Source organism: Mus pahari, chromosome 21 (genome assembly GCF_900095145.1).
Source record: "Mus pahari chromosome 21, PAHARI_EIJ_v1.1, whole genome shotgun sequence".
Taxonomy (NCBI): domain Eukaryota; kingdom Metazoa; phylum Chordata; class Mammalia; order Rodentia; family Muridae; genus Mus; species Mus pahari.
This window is the reverse complement of record NC_034610.1, coordinates 23,821,304-23,843,765: the sequence shown is the minus strand read 5'-3', so window position 1 is coordinate 23,843,765 and position 22,462 is coordinate 23,821,304. Positions and strand designations below refer to the sequence as shown.

Here is a 22,462-nt window from a genome sequence, read left to right as displayed (position 1 = left end):
AGACACGGTGGTGCATACCTTCAACCCCAGCACTTGGGAGGCAGGGGCGGGTGTATCTGAGCTAAGGACCTGTGAGCCATTAGAAACCTTTAGATTGCTTGACAGGCGTTCTGTCTCAGCAATGCAAGTAGTAAGGAACATGCCCTCCACATTTTACAGTTGCTTCTTTTCAAACTTCTCTCCAGGCCAGGCCCCTCACAATGGCCTGGGAGCGTCAGCAATGTCTTACATGCCAGGGTGTCTGCACTGTTGATGTAGCACAAGGATTGTCTGCATCCTGGATGCACTTTATTATGTTATATGAATTAGGCCCCGTGAAGGTGATCAAGAGCTGTCCCTTCTACCACATCAGAGGGCCTGAGCAGGGAGGACAGTAGCAAATGCTCACAGGCTCTTTGTACAGGTGTGCTATTCCTGGGAATGCCTCTTGAGTCTATGCTTCAAGATGGCCCTTTCTGAAGGTGTAACCCCACAGGAAGAACAACACTATCAACCAACCAGACCCCCCAGAGTTCCCAGGAACTAGGCCACCAACTGAGGAGTACACATGGCTCCAGCTGCATGTGTAGCAGAGGATGGCCTTGTCAGGCATCACTGGGAGAGGTCCTTGGTCCTGTGAAGGCTCGACAGATGCCCCAATGTAGGGGAATCAAGGGCAGGGAGGTGGGAGAGGGTTGGTGGGTGGGTGGAGGAACACCCTCATAGAAGCAGGGGGAGGGAGGATGGGGTAGGATGGGGGGGGGGGACTGGGAAAGGGGATATTTGAATTAAAATATAATTTAAAATTTTAAAAATAATAAATTAAAATGAATGAATGAACAAAAAAGGTGCCCCTTTCTGGGTTCATCTGGCAAAAAACTTGTCATGTAAACATGACAAGAGCTGAGTTCAGATCTTCTAAAGGCGTGGTCTAAAAACAAAACAAAACAAACACAAAAAAAAACCATCTTGTGACAGGCAGCTGTAACCTCAGCACGGGAAAAGAGGAGGTGGCTGGCTGGCCAGACAGAGGCTCCATCAGTGAGCTCTGGTTCTCTAGGGTGAGCTCCCACCAGCAGCCTCCAGCAGCCTCCAGCAGCACCCAGTGACTTGAGCAATGACTCCTCTGCAGCCTGGCCATCCATGAGATCAAAGGGACAGACAAGTCCGTTCTTAATGGCTCTGCCTTCAGAGAAGCGGGTGGCGTTGGGACAGGAGGCTCCGCCACAGACAGCAAACAGCACTGCACACCACAGCCCATAGAACATTTATTTCTCAGAGAGAAAAATAAGACGTCATATTATGGTAGGTAAAATTAACTCTTGTATTCTTTACAGGCATAGGTTTTTCTGTTTATTACCTCTCTTATAACCATCTGTTATAAACAATTCTAGAAGGCAAATAAAGTCACTTTCTACAATAAATAGAGCATGTGTGCTTCACAGCAGACCAGACAGAGACACGAGGCCCTGTGCCACAGCAGATCGGAGCCGCATCCTGTCCTAAAAGAGCAGTTTTTAAAGTGGGACCCGGAGAGAGGGAAGGGTTCCAAGACTGAAAAATAGAGACAGAGGAGGTAAGAGGGTTGGGGGGAGGGGACAGAAAGAGGGAGAAGCCCCGAGATCTTGACACAGGTTCAGATGAGGGCCACAGAGTCCACAGCTGACCAGATACCTGGGGAGAGGGGGACGTGTCGGCTCCTTGACTAGGCTGTGCAGCATGGCCGCACAAGGGAGGGTTCCGGTAATGGAGAGTGTGTGCCTGGTATCTTACAGTTATGTACACCACGCCCTGTCCCAGCGTGGCTGTGCGGTTTGCTGGCCCTCTCGGTGAGTTTTGTTGGTTCCCTTTTAAACTCTGGCTCGAGTCCCAAATGTGGAAGAAGTTGGTGGTTGGTTGGTTGTATTTCTTTAAAAAGTTTGAGTATGTAAAAATGGCAGTGATCTCCCCAGGGGCTTCGTTTTTTGCCCAAAACTCCCCTATGAAAAAAATGAAAACAATTAAAAATAACATCAAGGTAGAAATCAACATGGCAATCGGCGGTCTGCAAACCTGCCTTGGCTTTGGTGCTTAAAGAGGTGAAAAGAAATGTCAGGAGCAGAAGCCTCTGAGAGCTGCAAGGTGGCTTGTCAGTCAGCTTTCCTCATTCACAGTTTGGTTTTTTTTTTTCCTTCCTTTTTGAGGGCGGGGATTGAGGAGGTGAAGGTGGAGAAGAGGGTGAAGGCAGGGAATGAAAGAAAAGAGCCCTGCTCTGGAAGGCTGGAGCAGCAAACCCAGAGGGAAGGTGCCAGAGGGCAGTGCCATGCGCCCTCCTGCGCCTGCGCCTACGGTGACCAGGCTGCTGCAGCCAGGCTTAAGGCTGCTGCAGGAGAAGCCCACGGGGGAGGAGGGGCAGCAGCATGCCTGCTGGAGGGCTGTGAGTGGGCGGGTCCTTACAGGTGGGGTAGCTTGTACCTGGGGCTCAAGCGCCTGGCAGACATCCATCTAATGTAGCAGCTGGCCAGGAAGGAAATGGGACATCAAAGAAAAAGATCAATTTGGTGATGTTGCTGTCAGTTTGGCACAAGGGAGAGCAGAGAGCAATGAGGGAAGGGAGAGCCTGGGCTGGGTGTGGGAGATGAGACGGGGTGCGAGCACGGGCGGTGTGGGGGGTGGGAAGCTCAGAGGGTTCCCGAGGGACCCTGGCACATCTCTGGGATGAGTGTCAGAACCTCGCCTGCCCTGAGGTATGGTTAGGTGGGAGAGGCGTGCAGAGAGCTGGCTGGCCCCAGAAAAGCAGCCTAGGCCCTCTTGGTTGGGGGCCAGGTCTATCTCCCTGGCTGACTAACACTCTCAGCTGTTTCCTTCTAAGTGGTTCATCAGTGGAGTAACCCCAGGACCTTGGTTGGGAGGTTTTTTGGCACACAGCAACCCTCCAAGGGAACCACATGATTGGTCAATATTGGGCCTTGCCCTCGGAGACCCAGTCCATACACGTGGCAGGGGCCATACACGTGGCAGGGGCACAAGAGGTTTGCATGCCTCAGGGACAGAGGAGAGGCGAAGGAGGCAGACACAGGCCCAGCCCCGCGCTCACAGGTAGCTGGAAGTGACGAAGGCGTGGGGGCCGCGCACTCGGCTCAGGTGGATCATGGCGCGGTCATAGGCCACTTGCACTGACTTCCGGATGCTGGTCTTGCGGCCTTCTAGCATCTTGAGCTTGTCCACGGTGTCCTCCACACCCAGGGGCAGGACTTTGTCCCTTGGAAGCCACTGCCTAGAATGCAAGCAGAGCTGAGGTGCTGCGGTAGGAGGCCCTGTGGGGCCTCTGAACCCAGCTGCAGGTCAGGCAAGCTCAAGGGGAGTGGAGGAGTGCAGAGCCGAGCCGCCGCAACCGACAGCTCCATTACCAGCCACTCTACCTCCTATCTACAGAGACTCTGGACAACACTTTACTAGTCACAGGTCTCCAAGCCCTTCATAAAGGACACCACACTGTCCAGACTCCCCTCTGCCACTGGAACTCCCTCCAGTAGTAGCTAGTATTGGAGCTGCCCACCCAAGGTCATGCCCATCCCCAGGATCAGGTGACATTTAGTGGCTGACGGCGTAAGGGTACACCACTCCTAACACCTCTCCTAGCCCTGCTGAGGCCCACTCAGTGTGCTGCGCTTGCCTTCTCCCTGGGCCCAGGCTGTAGCCCTCATCCTGTGGCTTTCTGAGCAAAGTCTCCTGAAAAGCTCCCTAAGGAGCCCACTCCAGCCTTTCTCTAGTGTCCTTAGGGCAGCCACAGCAGAACCCCACCCCCACCCCACCCCCGTGGACTGACCCTGCACCCTGGCCAGGCTCCTGCAGCAGCTGTCACTCACCAGGTCCTCTTGTTGTCAAAGAAGAGGACAAGAAAGAGCCTCTCTCCAGCCTCTGCCTGCTTCTGCTCGCCCAGCTTCAGCACGTCCAGCGGAGGGACAGGGATGGGGACACCATTGTGCAGGAGGCCCTCCCGGGGCATCTTGGGATCGATGATCTGGAGGCAGAAGAGGAGACATGCCCTAAGCAGGGGAAGGTGAGAGAGCCCACCATCAAGACATCAGACGCCTCGGCACACAAGAGTTCTGTTCTCCACGTAACCAGTGGTGGAGAGGCCGGCATGGATCGCCAGCACCTCAAAGTAGAAATCTTAACTTTGTTCCCCCACTCCACTGTGCTATGCCTCCCAGTCTTGTGTAATCAATCCTTCGGACGAAAGGACATGGTGGTCAGGCTGAGTAGGCAGTCCAGATGTGGAAGCCAGAGAAGCAAGCTCTCTTACAATGTCTGCTAGCAAGGACTAAGGCTGCTTCCCTGGGCATGCTCTCACCACCTCTGTGATCCACTCCAGGACTCAGGGCCTTGCTCAACGGGGCACCAAGGCTGGACCACAGAGAAAGCTCAGCCAGGCAGCAGAGGCAACCCCTTTACTTCTGTGCAACAGGCTTTGGCTACATGCCACCTTCCCAAGGCGAGTGGGGCCAGATACCTCTGTGGTAAGATCGGAGAGGAGACAGAAAGACAGCTGAAAGGGTTGGGGTTTGAGGGGGAAAACCAAAGCCACCAAAAAAACTAGTCTCCAGAAGGCCGGGCCCCATCTCATTCTGAGCAGGCCTGTCGTCAACAGCCCAGTAGCTCTCCAGGTCTGTGCAGCACTTTCTGTTCCCGAGGCCCTTGACTATCCACACCCCATCTCGCTTCAGTCTCCTGCTGAGGCCGGCAGCCTGACAGGTGTTAGCAGACAGGGAAACAGCGGCACAGGACAGACCAGCTGCCCCGGAGCCTCTGCTGGGATCCTGCCTTGGGCCTGAGCTGCACGCAGCCTCCGATCCAGCCCAGCTGGCTCGCGACCTCTGTGTACAAGGGCCAGAGAGAATAGGAAAGTGACTGAGGAAGAGCCTTCTCTAGAGACAGAGCAATCTAACTTCCACGTCCCGCCCCAGAGCTCTCTGCTCATCAGAAACTGCCCATTTCCCTGGCAGCATCCCATGTCCTTCCAAGGTAAGCCACTGAGAGGTGCTGTGCTGAGCGGCTACTCTAAGGTACTGAGAGGAGGCTCAGCAGAGAACCCAAGTTCAGCTCCTAGTCCCCACATCCTTCTGAGTTGAGTTCCAGGTGACAGACACTTTCTGACCCCCCCCCCACCCTGGGCACCAGACATTCATGTGGTGCACAAACAAACAAACGTACATATAAGCAAAATACTCATATACATACATATTAAATAAATCTAAACAAATTTCTTAAATGACCCTAAGAAAGACGACTTCTGGCTCACCCATGAGCTATGTAGTAGTTGAAACTGTCTCCTAAGCGCCTGCCACTCTTCCTGGGGCTAAATCTGAAGATGCGATAGAAGATAGAACCGGCCCTAAACCTCCCCAGTTACCAAAGGCGGGGTGGGGTGGGGTGTGGGGATGTGGGGGGCTGGGGTGGTGGTGCGGGCGCTGCTCTCTGCTGCTTCCACCGGCACCTGCTGGCTGTCAGGAAGAGATCCCGGGAAGACCTGGAGGCTGAGGGCCCTGAGGACAGCTGCACATGGCCCATCCACCCAATGAACATGATGCTGGTTTACGGGGCATGGATATGAAACTCAGTAAGGTCCAACACAGCATGCAGCAAATGTGCACACAGACATCACGACTGCAATAGTGAACCCGAAAGGGAACAGTACAAACACTGGTCCACGTGCTACAAAGGCGTGGGCACACTGCTTTGCCCCTCCTTCTATTTTTCCAAATCTCCTGTAATGTGCATATTACTTTTGCAGAAGCAAAATAAAACTCACACCACCTCCTGGTATAACATGCACGATGGACATGCACAGGAAGAGCGATGCAGGCCATGCTCCAAAATAAACGCACAGGTTGTGTTCAGGTGGTGATTGAATTTCTTCTTTGCAGTCTTTTGTTTTGTTTGGTATGAGACAGGGTGTCACTATGTAGCCCTAGCTGTCCTGGGACTACATAGACCACACTGGCCTCGAACTCAGTGAGACCCACCTGCCTATGCTGAGATGAATGGCGTATACCACCGGGTCTCAGTGTTTTGTATGTTTGTATTTTAACGGTTAGTGTTGGACTGCCTCTCTTTCATTGTAGTTTTGAAAACAACAATTAAAACACAAAACCCCAAAGGCAGTGCTCCAAACCCGCCAGCACCATCACTTCCTCAATGACTAAACTGGGCCCGTGGTCTCATCTGTACAGAGCTCCCAGCTCAGTGTCTCCAGCTTCCAGGTAAGTGTGCTCTTTCCACACCTGCCATAGCCCAGGAGGGGACAAAGTAAGCTATAGGAACCAATGTGGCCCCAGGAAGTGGTACAATCTCACTGTAACAGGCTTTCCTCATCATCACAAACAGGAGCCTGTCTTCCTTATCTTAGAAGGCTTAAGAGTCACAAAGAGGCAGGGCTGGGAAACGCCCAGAGCTGTGCAGGAGAGGCGCGGAGTAGCCTCCCCCAGTGCTCCAGACCCTGAGAAACACCCGAGAAGACCCTGAGGCCTCGACTCAGCCTCTGGAAGGCTTCTTTGGTGTTCCAGGGTGGAGCTGACTTTACACATCTTTTAAAATCTCCCCAGACGAGTCTCACAAGATCCAAAGATTTCCAGTTGGTGGTATTATTTTGCAGACTGTGGCCACTGGGGAAAGCTTTAGCAGGCTGTGGTGGTTTGAACAGGAAGAGCCCCCGGAGAGTCATGTATTTCAATGCTTGGCCACAGGGAGTGGCACTATTAGAGGGTGTGGTGTTTTTGGAGTAGGTGGCCTTGAAGGAAGTATGTCACTTTGAAAGGGGACTTTGAGGTCTCTTATGCTCAATCCCCGCCCAGTGTGGAATCAGAGTCTCCTTCCGGCTACCTTAAGATCAAGATGTAGAACTCTTGGCTGCTCCAGCACCAGGTCTGTCTGGATGCTCTCATGCTTCCTGCCATGATGATAATGGACTAAACCTCTAAAACTGTGCGCCAGCCTCGATTAAATGTTTGACTTTATAACAGCTGCCATGGTCATGGTGTCTCTTCACAGCAATGAAACCCTGACTAAGACACAGACAGAAGCCAAGGAGGTAGATAGAATTATTAGCCACTACTAGTGGGAGTGTAAACCAGAACTAACTTCCAGGCAACTTGGCAACTTGTGCCAGAATCCTGCATAGATGTTGCCCCTGGTGGGCGCGCCTGAGAAATAATCACGATCTCGCACCAAGGTAAGCTAAGATGTTCACTGATAGCTGCTGACCCCAGAGAAAGAGGAAAGCTAACCGGGGAGCTGGGAAATGGTCAAAACGTGGTACATGAGAGCAACTGAAAGACGATGCCATCATTAACAAGGGCCAAATGATGTCATCAGTAACAAGGACATGATGATGTCATCAGTAACAAGGACGTGATGACAGGTTTTCATCATGTGAGATGGGCATGTTCATGGAATGCTGGGAAGGGAAAAGGCTAAAGGTGCTCTGCCTTGTACTCACAGGCGAATGCATGGGGAAAGGGGCCGACTGCAGTTCTGAGAGGCCAGGACTGGGGAAGACTCCTAATAAAGTGTCTCAAAACAAAGGCTTTCTTTCCATCATATTATGAACCCTGAAATCAAATTCCAACCCCAGTGCTTACTGTCAGTAGCTAACAGACCCTGCCTCTTCCTGACAAAACAAGATCAACAATTCTATTCCTGGCATTTCAAGGACTTAGTAGGGCATTATCAGCGTGCTAACCACACTAACGGGTTCCTCCTACTCAGAAGCAAATGAACAACGCTACAGAAGCCCTAAGCACCGGGTCTCTGAACAACTGGAGCCTTTTGTGTGTGGGGAGGGGTGGGTTGCTGGTGCCCCAGAAAAGTTAGGGTAAAGATCGCCCTCCCCTCTGCAGCTGACTCCCACCACATTCATCCAATCAGATAATCCCCCAAGGCCAGGCAGGGGCCAGAGCCGCCAGGGGGAGGGGAACAGGAGGGTGTCGTCTGGGGCAGACTCACCAAGGCGGGGTAGGAGGGATAGCCTCGGCACTTGGCCCACACCAGCTCCAGGGGCTCCAGGTCTCCGTGGTCTTCAAAGGGCATCAGGAGGCTTCTGCCTGGGGGGTGGGGGAGGGGAGGAGACAGCGCCCAAAGGGGACTTGGCATGGTGCCCCAAAGCCCTTGCCTGGGGCTTCCATCTGACTGGGGCAGCCCAGGACTGAGGCAGCAACCCCCTCCACCCTTTCCTCAGGGACTCTAAGATCAGGTCAGGGGTCAGCAAAGTAAATGGCCGAACAGCACATATTTCACCCCTTCAGGAGCCGCACAGTCTCTGCAGCTGCAGCATGGAAATAGACAGAGTCTAAGCAGATGAACATGTCTCCTCAGCAGTAACTCATGTTTCTGACACTGAAATCTGAATTTCATACAACTTTCACACTATAAAAGACCATCTTTTTCATAATTTGAAATGTAGACCCAATTTTAGTTTGTGAGCCACATAAAAACAGACCTGACCTGACCCTGGATTCTGGGACAGCTTCCCTGGGGGAAAAATAATGGCTTCGCCTCCAGGACCTCTTAGGGAGAAGGGGGTATGCCCCAGTTTGAGCAGAGACAGCACTGTCTGCAACCCAGGTTGGGAGCCCCTCTCATGGAAACTTTATGAGGGAAAATTTGGAGAAGGCCATCTCAATAGAACCTCAACACTGCTCTGACCAGGCCACGATGGGCCATCCAAGCACCTGGCTGCCCCACAAACCAGCAGCAGAGCCAAGCAGACGGGCAGGTGTTTCCTGACCCTAGGTATCCATCCAGCCTGGGATGGACGGACGGGCTGCGCCTCCTCAGCTTCACTCATGCTCTGAGCACCACGAAAAGCACATTCTTTCCCGGACACTTGTAACTGTGAACAGGAAGTAACTATGCACCCAGCTAAGGAAAAGGGCTCAAATCTGAGAGCAGAGATGTATAGTTCTTAACTAGGATGAAAAGGGAGCCAGTGAGTGAAGAACACTGACAGTGATAGTACAAGCCAGCACTGAGACCAGCTGAGCAGGAACCCGTGCAGCCGCACGCTGGAGAGACTGCAGACCGGTTCGGTTCTCTTGGAATGTGATTCTGTTCAGTGTCCCAGGAACATTAAAATAAGTGTCTGCATCATCTGCTCCAGCAAACTTCTTAGGACATTTATTATAAGAAATTTATTATAGGATTTCAGGCAAAAATGTGCATTCCAAATATTGTTTGTGTTAGAGGCTGGAGGTAACCCACTGTCCAGTCACGTCAGCCACAAAGCAATGCTTGTCAGATAGAAGGTTCCAGTAATACAGTGCACATAAAAACTGTGAGCCAAAAAGGAGGAAATATACAAGCAAAAACTGTTGAGCACAAGAGTGTGTGTATTAGTTGCACTTGTCAAAATGTGCCTAAAAGAATCGGAAGCAGCCCAGGAACAGGCAGCTATGTTCCCATGGTGGACTTCGGGAGTACAAGTCTTTTTTTAATATCATTTGGCACCATTTTTAGTATGTGGGTTTAAAAAGTAAGGGGAAAAAATGTCACCACCAGAAGCACAAAGTGTGTCAGATCCACTTCCTGACCTCACGCTTAGACGTACAGATTCATCTGGACGTGAGACCTGTCATCTGGGTGCAGACACTCACAAGAAAGAGAACTCAAAGGCATGCATCTGTCAACAGACATGGGAAAGGTAGAAGGAAGGAAACAGCTGGGCCAGGGAAAGAACCCTGTGCTAGAGGAACTGGCAGAGATGGGCCGTCCAGAGCAATGTGACACACCATGAGCTAAGAAGCAGCTGCTCTAGACCTATTCCATCTGGGAGCCACCCCAGGCCCCTCCTGTGGCCCTGTCTTGCTTCTTTTCTATCAGGTGAAAGATTCTAGACAGAGCCAGGTTACCTGTGACACATTACCACTGAGACGCTAGAGAGCAAAGCGAGGCAACACCAGCCAGAACTACAAACACACGCTTCCTCCAACCTAACACTGCACGGGTGGGACGGCCTGTGCATGCAGACGTCACTTGTCACTACACCAAGGAAGACACTTTAAATCTCCTCCTGTGGAGGGCTTCAGTGAAGTCAATGAAGAGTCCTCCCACACAGTGGGCCACTGGGCAGGTGGGCGAAAGAAGAAAGGAGTGGGGCCCCTCTACACTTCTCTCAAACACACACAGCTAGCAGCCAGTGCTCCGGTGGGGATGCTGGCTCCCCTAGAACGTCTGGATCCCCGGGCTCCATGGCACATGTTAACTATTCAAACTGTGCTGGCTGGTGCTTTTGTTGTGATTTAGTTTTTGTCAACCTAGACACGGGCCCTCTGGGACTACTGATTGAGTAAATGCTTCCATCACACTGGCCTATGGCAAGTCTGTGGGCATCTTTTTAACTGAAGACTGATAAGGGAGGGCGGAACGCAGCCCACTGTGGCTGATGAGATCCCCCGGCTTGTGGTCCAGGACCATATAAGAAAGAACCCGAGCGAGCCACAGGGAGCAAGCCAGTAAGCAGCATTCCTCCACGGCCTCTGCTTCATAGTGGACTGGAGGCCCTGAGTGAGGAGAACCCCTTCCCCTCAGGCTGCTTTCACTATGATCACAATCACAGCCACATAAACTCAAAACACACCACAAGCTAAAGATGAGAGCAGCTCAGACGGTTCGCTCCTCGGAACGTCTTCCCCAGCTCTGCCTCCATCGTCTCCTCACCTGAGCCACTGTGGTCAGAGTCTCCATTCACACCTTCCAGGAAGGGCACACGAGACAGGGCTGGCTTCCCACGGCTGCGTTTGGGAGGCGTCAGGCCACTGCACACAGAGTAGAGGGTGAAGTGAGCAGCTTTTAATTGGAACCAACCCACTCTCGCTTTTCCACGTCTAACAGGCACGGAGCTATGAAGCACAAAGGCAGAGACAAAGGCCAATCCATCTCCTCTGCAGGCCTACATGATAATAACCCACGGCGCATGGGACCCGGGAGTTCCCACCAGAGACCAGTCTTGCTGCCAGGCCGCAGAGGATGGAAGACCCTGGGGCCGGGCGTGGTGTTGCACACCCTCTAAGCACAGCTCTACACCATGAGCCCTTAAGAACAACAGTGACACGGGGAGGGTCAGTCACCCAGTCCCCTCAGCCTCTCAGGACAGGCTGGCCACCAGGAGGTCGCCTCACCTCTGCCAGAATCTGCACTCTGTGCTTCACATTTCTTGAGGAGCCAATTTATTTTTGAGATCCAAAAATCTGCCTCTTTTCTAAATGTTCTATAACAGGAACATCTTTCCAGAATTAGCAAAGACATTTCCAAATTGCAAAATAGATCCACTTCTCACTTCCAAATGGTTTGTGAGTGAAGGTTTTCTTGGGTAGGGATAGAGCCCCCCCCCCCAACTACAAAGGGAACAAGCTTCTCTCTTTAAACAAAGCTACTGCAAAGAGGTAAAGTCCAGAGGATGAGGTGGGCAGTGGGTAACGGCACTTCATGTCAAGAGTGAGTCTGATCCCCAGACACACATGGTAGGAGGGTACTAACTCCTCTAGGTTGTCCTCTGACCTCCACAAGCATGGTGGCACATGCCTTTAATCCCAGCATTTGAGAGGCAGAAGCAGAAGTAGCCAGCCTGGTCTACAGAGCAAGTTCTAGGACAGCCAGGGATACACAGTGAGACCTATCTTGTAAAAAAGAAAAAGAAATAAAGGAAGGAAGGAAGGAAGATTGAGGAAGGGACAGAGGGAGGGAAGGGAATATTAGACAAAGGCAGGAAGAGCTAGACTGAGACGCCGATTAAAACAGTTCCTTGTGCAGTTTTAATGCACAGTCAGAGCTGCGGGTTTCTGGGCAACGATTTTGTGGCTGGGAATGCCCACAGCCATCAAACTTAAGAACTACTACTGCTGACTACTGCTGCTGGGCATGGGCACACAATTTTAATCACAGTACCAGGAAGGCAGAGGCAGGGGGATCTCTGATTTTTGAGGCTAGAGCAGTGAGTCCTAGCTGAGCTACACAGTAAGATGGTCTCAAAAATAAATAATATCACTGATCTGTAATTTCTCAACTAGAAGAAGTAATTAAAAGATGAGTCAAATTTTTACAGAAAATCCAAGATGCAGCAAGGGCAGGGAATGGCTAGAGTATGGAACTGAGGTTCACTGAGTCAGAACTCAATTTATGCAAAGACTTGGCTTAACCAAAACCACAACTCGCATTCTCTCAAGAAACACAGTCGGTACCTATTTAGGAAGCAACACCAGCAAAGCCTACGACACCTGCCCATTGCAGCTCGGAGCCTGGCTGTGTAGACAGAAGATGCTAGTGGCTCCCCTAGGATGTCCCTCTCCATGACATGTCAGAGAAGAGCAGGGAGAGGCAGCTGACAGACAGCCAGGTAGCCTGCCTCCACCTGTGACCTTCTGCAATCCTGAGCAGTGGCCCACCCACAGTGCTGTACAAAGTCCTCGTTCACACAACCACACACTCTGTAGATGGATGGTTTCCTGTTTTGTGTTTTCAGATCTAAGGTATCACAGACTAGGCTGCAGCAGCAGAACAAGCTCTGTGTGGGTCTTATGAGGCGGATGGATGCCACTGGGGCTTGCTTTGCAGACTTCCCCAAAGACCCAGGCCAACCCAGGATAGCCAGTCTACGCTTCAGACAATAATGTCCATCTATCTCCTCTACAAGACAAGCTACGGGAACTGCAGGTATTTAACAACAGTGACTCACACCACATCTCGAAGCTGGGTGTGGTGGGGCACAAATGCCATCCTAGCACTTAGGAGGAGGAGCCGGGGGGATCAGGAGGTCAGGGGGGCCAAGAAGCCTCAGTCACATCGAGTTCACGATCTGGCATGCAAGACGGTCCTGGAGCACAATGATTGGAAAGGTGCTCAGAGGAGCTATTTGGAAAGACCAACCACGGAGCAAATGAGCAAGAGGTGAGTGATCAGTGCAAGGAGACAGGCAGATCTCTGTGAGTTCAAGGCCAGCCAGCCTGGTCTACGCGTGAGTTCCAGGGAGTCGGGGCTATGGAGAGACCCTGCCTCAAAACAACCACCCAGAACAAGAAGAAGAGACACTATGGCTTCAGTCTAACAGGTAAGAGCTTCCCCCCTGTTCTTGCTGGAGAATGGAGAGGAGGGAGGTTCCAGGAGGGAGAGAGGATACAGCAGTCAGGACTTGGGCCTCCCATCTTACTCACTTCTACATGGTTTACAATCGTGTGTGTAGGTGTGGAGCGCTGGCACGCACCTGTGTGTGGAGGTGAGAAGCCACCTGTGCAGCGGGCTTTCTATTTTCACCGTGTGATTCTGGGGACTGAGCCTGCTGGGTCGCAGTCTCTCATACTTTAACTCTGAACACTAGACTGACAAAGGAAATATCTTTCAAGGGCATGGCTCCTCTACCAAGCAGAAGTCCCGGGGAAGGCAAAAAGTGGCAGCTGTCTGGAGTTCTTCACAAAGGCAAACATCACCTGAGCCAGCAGGCAGGCTTGGCCTGTTTCTATGACTCAGATGGGAGCCTGTCTTTCAGTAAGGGCAAACGGTACCCTTCCACCTCATCAAGGGCTGGAATGTGACAGATGGCTGTCCTCAGTCTTACCCCACCTTCAGTAAACTGACCTTCCAGGCACTTACATATTTGCTTAGTTTTATTGGAGTTTTGTTTTGTTTTGAACAGGCTTTACTGCAAAGGCCAGGCTGGACTCCACCTCAGGAATCTCCTCTCTCAGTCACCTAAGTGTTGAGATTACAGGCATGGGCCACTGTCTGTGAAGGAGGCCAGGAACTCCAACCTGAGAGCAAGCGAGAAGCCTTTTCTAATATTTTGTAGTCTGTATTTCCTAGCCCTAAGAAACTCTCTCCCCGCATCTGCTTGCTTTGTGTCTCTGGAGGCTTTGATAGACAGGGAGAGCCAAGCAGTTTTGAGGTTCGTGTGGGAGGAACTGATGTGGGAAGCCAGCACAGGCCAGCGTGTAACGGGAGGCCTACACGGCCCACCTGGAAGCTCAGCAGGAAATCTCAAAGCACACACACCTGCAAGGCCTGCTGCAGAAGCCTTCAGACACAGGCCAGCCTTTTCTGTACTGCTAAACCAGGGACCCTCTCAGCAGTCACCCTCTGCAGTGGCACGGAGGCCCTTTCACGCAAGCAGTGAGCTCAGTAGACTCTTGGACGTGGGAGAAGTCCTCCCTTCAGCTGGACAACAGAAGCCCATCCCTTCTCAGAAACGGCAGGCTACCTAGGGCCTCTGAAAACCAGGGGACCTTTAAAAGCTCATACTTGGTCTTTCCTTGCCCCTACGCGATACCTCTACAGAGGCCACAGCTGTGGGCACTGGATGTGGCCGACACATGCCTGTAAGCCCAGCACCTGGGAAGCAAGGGGACAAGGTTAAGCTGGAGGCTACCCTGAGCCATTCGGTTCTACATCCTATTTCAAAAACCCAGGGCTAATCCGGGCATAGTGGATATGCCCCAGTCTCAGCACCCGGGAGACCAAGGCAGTAGAGATGCTCTGAATTCCAGTCCATCCACGTCTGCACAACAAGATCCTATATAAAAAAAGCTCTGGTTGCAACTTACTGGTAGAGCACTTGCCTAGCAGATGTGTGGCCCAGGATTCAACCCTCACAGAACAGAAGCCAAAACCAACTGAAGAGACCAAACCTATGAAACCACGTCTGCAACAAGCTGGGTCATGCGCATGCGCACGTCCCGGAGCGTGCCTCTCGAATGGCAACTTTGCTGGGCGGCACAAGGTTGAGCTACACAAACTCATCGACACCGCTCTTCCGCTAGAACAGATCTGAGAAATCAAGGGCCAATTCCTTTCCCTTGGGACTCCCAGTTAGAGACAGAAAAGAGGAGACGGCAGTAGGGAGAACTGAGAAGGAAGCCGGACCTGTCACTGAATGGAGGACTAAGGAAGAGGTCTTGAGGCTGCCCGAGCTTGGGGGATAAGCATCCTTACCTGCCAGCTTCAAACGCCAGTCCTCCACTGAGACCCAAACTACATTCCGAGTCAGACCCGCTTTCCGTGTGTTTTCCAAAGCCGTTAGTCACGCCTGCCAAGGACACACACAGTGAGTCCTGAGTGCAGAAACTCCCTTCCCTGACACACGCCTCCCTGTGGGAAGCCGCCTCGGAAGACCAGAGTGGGTAGGTGGCTGTCCCTGTAAGGAGTGTATCACAGGTGGCAGAGGGACCCCTCACAGAGACAAGGTTAGCCAGTGTGCAGACTGTACCTCCTCACTCTCCCCACAGAAGATGAAGTCAGCACATGCCTGACCACCGAGGGAAACTATGGCTTCTCTCCCCCCCCACCACCCCCGCAGGCTCATGAGTACCTGGCTCCACTCTAATTTCAAACCTCAATTACCAGGGAGGTCCTCTGCCTCTCGAAGAGCCACAGCCTTACCTCTTCTGATAACCACTCGCAAGCAAGCCCCCCCCCCAGCTGGCAAGGGCAGCTTCCTTTTCCAGGGAAGATGGCAGGAGAAGCTAAGATGGGATAAGGGTCTAGGGTCCACCACACCCAGAGCTACCTCGAAGAGCCAGTATGTTGAAGAACACAGACTCAGGACTACAGCAGCCCAGAGCAGAGTAGCACGGGCACCAAAGCCCTGGCTCCAGCCCAGGCAGCCTCTCAAATCCTGGCCCTCTCTTTTGTGAAGTAGAGAGGGTATTCCGTAGGAATCCTTTTGCAAGGAGCCTCGCGTGGGGTGAGCCGTGTCACTGTCCCAAGAGCACCATGCCAGGGAGGCTTCCGAACCAAGGCTGAGGGTGGACCAGACCGCCTGTTTAAGATCTGTCAGACATCTTGGCTAGAAAGCAGCGAGGCCTGACACGCTTGTGACAGCAGATGCCTGAGCCACGGTGCCTCAGTCCTGGCCTGACGCTTCCTCTAACATAAGGACACAACTGTGCCTTGCCTGCGAAGGATCAGGGCCTGCCTTCTGAGCTCCAGCTCAGGCTGTATACAACTAAGCAGGATTCCCAGTGCCGGAGGGCAGCGGCGGCTGTGGTAGTCTCCCCAGGCGGAAGGGCCCCAGGTTGGCCGGCCTTCCTTCATTTTTTTTTACTACAATCATCTCCAGCTGTCTGGGGAGACACACACAACTGAAAAGACAACAGTAGCTGCTTCTGTTGGCAGCGTTCCCTTTAATCTACTCTAACCTTAGCCCTGCAGCCTAGGTGTCACCAGCCGCACCCCTGTGAGAAGGACAGGCTCAGGAAGGGTACTTCCCTCCAGGACAGGCAATAGGAAGTCAGGGTCGGAATTCCGCTTTCCCATCCTGAATGGCTGGTCTAACACAGAGAGGCATGGTTGAGGGGAGGGCAAAGCTGTGCTGGGGAGAAAGAGAGAGCAAGCAGTGGCCAATCACAGCTACCAGAAAGGGCACACGACAGAGGAGCAACAGTCAAGAGCAGCTTTCCTACCTCACCACGACCAAACATGCCTGCCTGGCAGGGAAGCCCCCATGTGCCTCGGGACCCCTCACACCAGCTACCCTTTTCCAGCTGCCCCCAGCTTCAGGGGCCACCTTCAAGAGAAGCCCTCCCCAGCACATGTCAAGCTCCCAGAGCCCACACTCTGAGCACCCTATGCTCTGCTTTCCACTGCACTGGGACCCTCGTGGAGCCAGCACTGGGTCTGACTTACTACCCTCTCCCACCAGAGACCAGCTCCTGCTGGGCATGCAGTCAGGACTCCAGTGACCTAGCCCTGTGATCTAGTCTGTGACCTCCTCTCCCGCCCTTCCGCCTGCCACACACATTGCTGCGGCCAGCTCCTTTCTGCTCTGGGACAGGCTCGTGTGTGCCTACCTCCAAGGAAAATGCTCATCTGTCCTTTAGAATATCTTTCCCCGAGATACACAAGCAGCTCGTCCTTCAGTTTCTTCAGATCTTTACCCAAATGTCCCCTTCCCTGGCCACTCTGTCTCATGCCACCTAGCTCTCTGTCCTCTTCTCTGATGGTATGACCAGTGTTTTTATTTTGATTGTCACCGAGCTTCAAATACGAAAGCCCTCATTTGCCCGCAGTCTATTTTCCCCTGGAATAGAGTTCCATGGTTTGTTCACTAATTTTTCTCCAGTGCCTACGACAGTGTCTGAAGGAAAGTATCTATAAGGTATCTCAAGAGCAAACTGAAGGGAAGCTAGAGACCTGTTTGACATCATAAAGTCTTACAGTCATTCCCTAAGACACAATCTAAAGACAACTGCTCTCAGCTTGTGTCCTCACAGAGGCCCCTAGAGATGGCTGGCAGGGGGGAGTGCTCCCTGATGGCTGGCAGGGGTGCTCCCTGTCAAGGCAAAGCAGCAAAGCAGATGGGAAATAGGAAAAGAAGTCACAGGCAGTCACCTGTCTCTTCCTCCTGCTGAGGGGACCTTTCCCCTTCACTGTCACTACAGCTCCGGCTCCTTGGCCGCTTCCGGGAATAGTGTTCATCCTCTGTGCTGGCTGGAGAAGCAGGATCGTCCCCTGGGCCGTGGTCCTCGCCATTCTCCAGGGTCCCATCGGGACCCCTCTGTAGCTTAACTCCATTCTTGGCCTTCTTGAAGAGGACAGAGGTTCGGCGGCCCACGGTGCCGAGAGGGGTGCCAGGACGGCTGTCGGGGTTTGTGAGGGACAGTCTGTCAATACCATTGTCACTAAGCAAGCATTGCAAGGGCTCACTCTCCAGCTGCAGGGCTGATTTTTCTAAGAGCTCCTCATCCTCCACCTTCCGGGACTTTAGGAACCGGCTCGAAGGTTTGCTGTCGCTGATGGGTTTCAGGGTTGGGGGATCTGGAGGGGATTCCTGCTCTGACAAGGAAGGCGCAGGCCCGGTAGGCTCCAGGGTTGGTGGGGCAGGCAATTTGGAATCATCTATTAGAGAAAAAGAGAACCTGCTTGAACATTCTAGAAATAGTCTGCTCCTACCAGTCAGATAAAACAAACAAACAAACGAACAAACAAACAAAGAGTCTCCACAGAGCCTTACCAACCTAAGACAGAAGTACACTGCTTTGGATAACGCATTTTCTTACTTTTTTTTTTTTTTTTGGTTTTTCGAGACAGGGTTTCTCTGTGTAGCCCTGGCTACATCCTGGGCACAAGGCTCAGGATGAGCACAGCTGAGGAATGTGTTCTTTGGATCTTGATGGTCTTGTTAAGTCCCTGAATACAGTAATCAGGAGATCTCTGTTTATGCCTCCTTTGTTCCTTGACTACTTGTCTTTGACCTAGAACTGACCCTATTCTTTGCATGTAACTAGAATGGTATAAAAGCAGACTGGAAAAAAAACAAAACAAAACCTGCCTAAGCACTTGCAGAGGTCATACCATAATGTTGTCTAATTACCTCTTTTTTTTTCTTAAATCCTCACTCCCTGCCCCGAGACCCTGTTGACTGACTGAGCTGTTTTGGTCAGTGACCCTTTAATACAGTTCTTGTGGCAGCTCCCAACCATAAAGTTATTTTTGTTGTGACTTCATAACTGCTGCTGTTTTTTGTTGTTGTTGTTTTTCTTTTTTTTTTTCTTTTTTTTTTTTTTTTGGTTTTCGAGACAGGGTTTCTCTGTGCAGCCCTGGCTGTCCTGGAACTCACTGTGTAGACCAGGCTGGTCTCAAACTCAGAAATCCGCCTGCCTCTGCCTCCCGAGTGCTGGGATTAAAGGCGTGCGCCACCACTGCCCAGCTCTTTGCTGCTGTTTTGAATCATAATGTAAATATCTTTGTAGATAGAGATTTGCTAATGGGGTAGAGACCCACAAGTTGAGACTCACTGAACTAGAAGTTTTGTAAGAATTCTAAGCCTAGGCTATAACCAGACCAAATGAAGGCAAATCACAAAAAGAGGAGGGCTTACAAAGTGAGCCTAGTGGTTTGTGTTTCAAATGTCACTCGTGCTTGAGAAAGCCACTGGTGCAGTGAATAAGGCGAGTCTTCAGCTTGTCAGACTAGAGGACTAAATTCTCACAGACATTGGGTTTTCACACCTGTCCTCAGTTCTGGTTTGTGAAGGCACACAGTGGGCAGAAAGAGCGTTTGCAGACATAAGGAACTCAGCAGCTCTCAAACAAGTCTGCTCCATTTGAAACTTTACAAGCCACAGCCCAGACGTCCCTATATGAACCTCTGAGACTTGACCAGGACATTGTTTGGGTAATGTTAGGGCTACTGGCCCACTGTCATGACCCTGCCCAGCCACGGACAGGCAAATGACACGCTGACTGCCACGTGAAAGTTAATGGTCACATAGCCTTCTGATGTTATGTGGCTTTTCTACCATGTCTTGGATCTACAACAAAATGGGCCAATCTCTGCATTTGAGCCTTACCAAAACCCATGTTTAGGCTCTGTGAGTGACAAGTCTCCCCAAACCTGGGGCTGATGCAAGGGCAGGCACCAGTGGGAAAGAGCTTGGCTGTTGGCTGCCATGACTTTCATTTGAGAAAGCCACCTGCTTCAGTCAATGTGGTCTTTGGTAGTCTGACTCCTCTGCTGGGTGGGCCTATAGCCCTGGCCAGCTGGGATCCAAGGCTACAAGGAAGGTCCTCACTTCTCTGTTCATCCTCCCACAGCCAAGGGTAGCCTGTTCTCAGAGCGCTGCACAGTGGTAGAAAGCAGGCTGACTTAGCTGGAACACACAATGCATCAGCTGCAAAGACACTTCAGGTCTAACTGTATATACTGTGGAGCTGCTAGGCACCCTAACCTCCCCGAACCTCTCCCCAGCCCTGAAACTAACCATTCTGGAATATCCGGGGCCCCTGGGAACACGGGGACACCCCTACCACCACCACTTCCAAGGGCTTTGCCTACCCTCAGGGTCAGACCTATACTCAGGGGAGGATACTCTAAAGAGATTTTAGCCTCTTCCTCCTCCTGACTCCCTACCACCCCACACCTGCCTGCCTGAGACTCTCACCTCTGTCCCCTTCCTCTTCTGGCTCCTCCTGCTGGGACTGCTCCGGGACAGCAGATCCTGCTGGCAGCTCCCCGTTGGGCACAGTCTTGTTCAGTGATAGGAGCTGTGGTGGTGGTGGCTGTGCTAGCTTTTGTCGAAGGGCATTGATCTCCCTGCGCAGCATGCGGACACGACGGGTGCGGGCCCCGCTGGACCGCATGGTGCTCACCAGATCCAGTTTCTCCAGCAGTTCCTTCAGCTGTGCCTCTGGGGACAGATGGGCCCGGTTCTCTGGGATAAGAATGTTGTCCACTGCCAGAGAGAATGGAGGACAAAGGGGCTGAAGGATCGGCCCAGCACAGGGTGAGCGAAAAGGGGCTGACATCTTTTGGATGCAAACTACACTCCCAGAAGGGCTAGGCCAGTGACTTCCAGCAGCATCAGTGTGGGCCTTGGTCCCACAACACTGCTGCCCAGAAGGGACGGAGCAGAATGTGGGAAACATGCAGGAAGCAAGTCCCAGTTATGCCTGTGGCCATGCAGAGGCCTATCAATCCCTGACCTGAGTGATTATGCAGCAAGAGGGGAGAGGCAGCATGTGGTGCTCTGAAGTTCTCTACTTCCTGGTCCTCCCACCCCAGGCTCCAGAGGCACACTTCAGGGATCCAAAAGACGCCTGGAGAGGCCTTGGCTTTCCAAACACACAGAAACACCTGTCCCACAGTCCTGAGTGTGCTCCCAGCCACAGCTTTTGCACCTCCGAGGCCCACCCTGATCCTGGGCTGTCTGAGCCCTGTCCTTGTGCCTCTCTTCCTGGTCCTTCTGCTCCCTACCCATCCAGGCTCCTCACCATCCTCCCAGGAGAATCGGTAAAAGTCTTCCAATCTGGGTGACTCGGGCAAGTGGGTGCCCCTCTCAGGATCATAGCCGATGTTCTCTGCCTGCCGCCGGGCATGCCGCAGGATGGCCCCTCCCAGGTCCCGCAGGCGGACAGCTGCTCGGTGGAAAATTGTGTCTTTAGCATTATACTTCATGCAGTTGGTAACTATAAGGTTAAAGTCCTCCTCAAACTCCTCCAGGGTGTGGTATAGGTGAGATTCCAGCTTCCGCCTCATAGTAGAAAAATCCATTGGCTTGGATATGAATTCCAGGTAATCTGGAACCTAAACATATAAAACCTGTACAATTACAACAACTATTTATGAGCCTCACGGGCACACCCTTTACTGCTACTTTTGGCCTCCCAACTCTCCGCTGTGGCCATGTCGGGCTCACCACGAGCCTCGGGGCCCAATCCACCCAGCCCTCCTACAGACCCCTGACCCTGAGCAAGTCTACCAGCAGGCCAGCCGGCCGGCTCCCCACCCTCACTTCTGGATGGCCCAACCCTTGCTTGCTCTCCTCAGGCTATCTCCAGGGCAGCCTTCCTGCCTAGAGGGGTGACTTGCCTCACTCAGACTGACAGGGTCAGCAAAGATGTGTGCAGAGTCCTTCTCCTGCAGCAAGTCCAGAGTTGTCCTCAACAGGACAGTGAAGGGCATCAGCTCCAGCTCCATGGCGGCCTGCTGTACTTTGACCTGCAGTGAAAGTAGGAGTGGTGGGAGCACCTCAGCAGAGCCTGAGTCTAGGCCTGCTTGTCAATCTCCATAAGGGGTGATGCCGGCCACCCCACCCGAGGCTCACGCAAGCAGTGCAGGTCCTGTGTCACAGTCATAACTCCCAGTGTGTGAGGGCGGAGAGGTGCTGGCATCCTGTGGGCTTCACCCTCGGGACGGATCAGGAGGCCTAGGAGTGGGCTCTCCCAGGAGTGACTGCTGTTGAGGCCAACCCCCACATGTGCCCCCCTTGCTCGGTGGCTCATCTGCTTTCCCCTCGTAGCAGACTGTGGGACAGATGCCTCTCACCAGCCTGCCACCATGCCCTTACTTCCAGCCTCCAGAGCTGGGAGCCAAATCAGCTTTCCTTTGAAAATAGCCAGGTCTGTGATAATCTATCCTGGTGGCAGAGAACAAATCAGAACAGCCACCTTACAAATGTTTCCTACTCGGGTTGGTGAGATGGCTCAGCGGGTAAGAAGGTCCGGAGTTCAAATCCCAGCAACCACATGGCGGCTCACAACCATCCGTAACAAGATCTGACGCCCTCTTCTGGAGTGTCTGAAGACAGCTTCAGTGTACTTAAATATAATAAAAAAATAAATAAATCTTTAAAAAAAAAAATGTTTCCTACTCATCACGAACCAGACCAGAACTTACTGAAATCATAGCAATTACCGACCTGTAGTAACTAACACCAGTAATAATCCGTGCAAGGTCTCAAAAAAACGGCCAAAGCCCTTTAAAGATTTATTTTTAGATATGTGCAGATGTGTGTCTGGGGGCAGATGTGGGGGGCTGGTCTAAGCATCCCCTGTAACATTGAGGATCCAGGTCCTGATAGACATTTCGCATAGAGGAAGAGGAGTCCCAGAGACCAAGGGACTGGCTTCAGGTCACAGAGCTAACAGGACAGTTGGCGCGGGGCTGCAGTCAGCTTCCACAGTACTCCTGACCATTATCAGGGCACACTGCTGCTCTCCTGTATCAGGGCACACTGCTGCTC

General features: G+C 52.3%; 1 protein-coding gene across 2 annotated transcripts in view; it reads right to left on the bottom strand.

Annotated features, from left to right (window-relative positions):
- Positions 1–1,237: 1,237 nt before the first annotated feature.
- Brpf3 (bromodomain and PHD finger containing 3) overlaps positions 1,238–22,462 on the bottom strand; it is a 36,197-nt gene continuing 14,972 nt past the window's right edge. Inside the window, exons 5-13 of one of the 2 annotated variants that reach the window (XM_021221261.2) lie at positions 21,310–21,438; positions 20,712–21,024; positions 19,883–20,173; positions 17,332–17,838; positions 14,935–15,028; positions 10,675–10,772; positions 7,966–8,063; positions 3,828–3,982; positions 1,238–3,235 (exon numbers count right to left, since the gene is read on the bottom strand). In XM_021221261.2, the coding sequence (XP_021076920.1) occupies positions 3,052–3,235; positions 3,828–3,982; positions 7,966–8,063; positions 10,675–10,772; positions 14,935–15,028; positions 17,332–17,838; positions 19,883–20,173; positions 20,712–21,024; positions 21,310–21,438 (1,869 nt within the window). In that variant the 3' untranslated portion in view covers positions 1,238–3,051. The remainder of the gene's footprint in view (positions 3,236–3,827; positions 3,983–7,965; positions 8,064–10,674; positions 10,773–14,934; positions 15,029–17,331; positions 17,839–19,882; positions 20,174–20,711; positions 21,025–21,309; positions 21,439–22,462) is intronic. The other variant, XM_021221262.2, reaches the window with a different exon arrangement.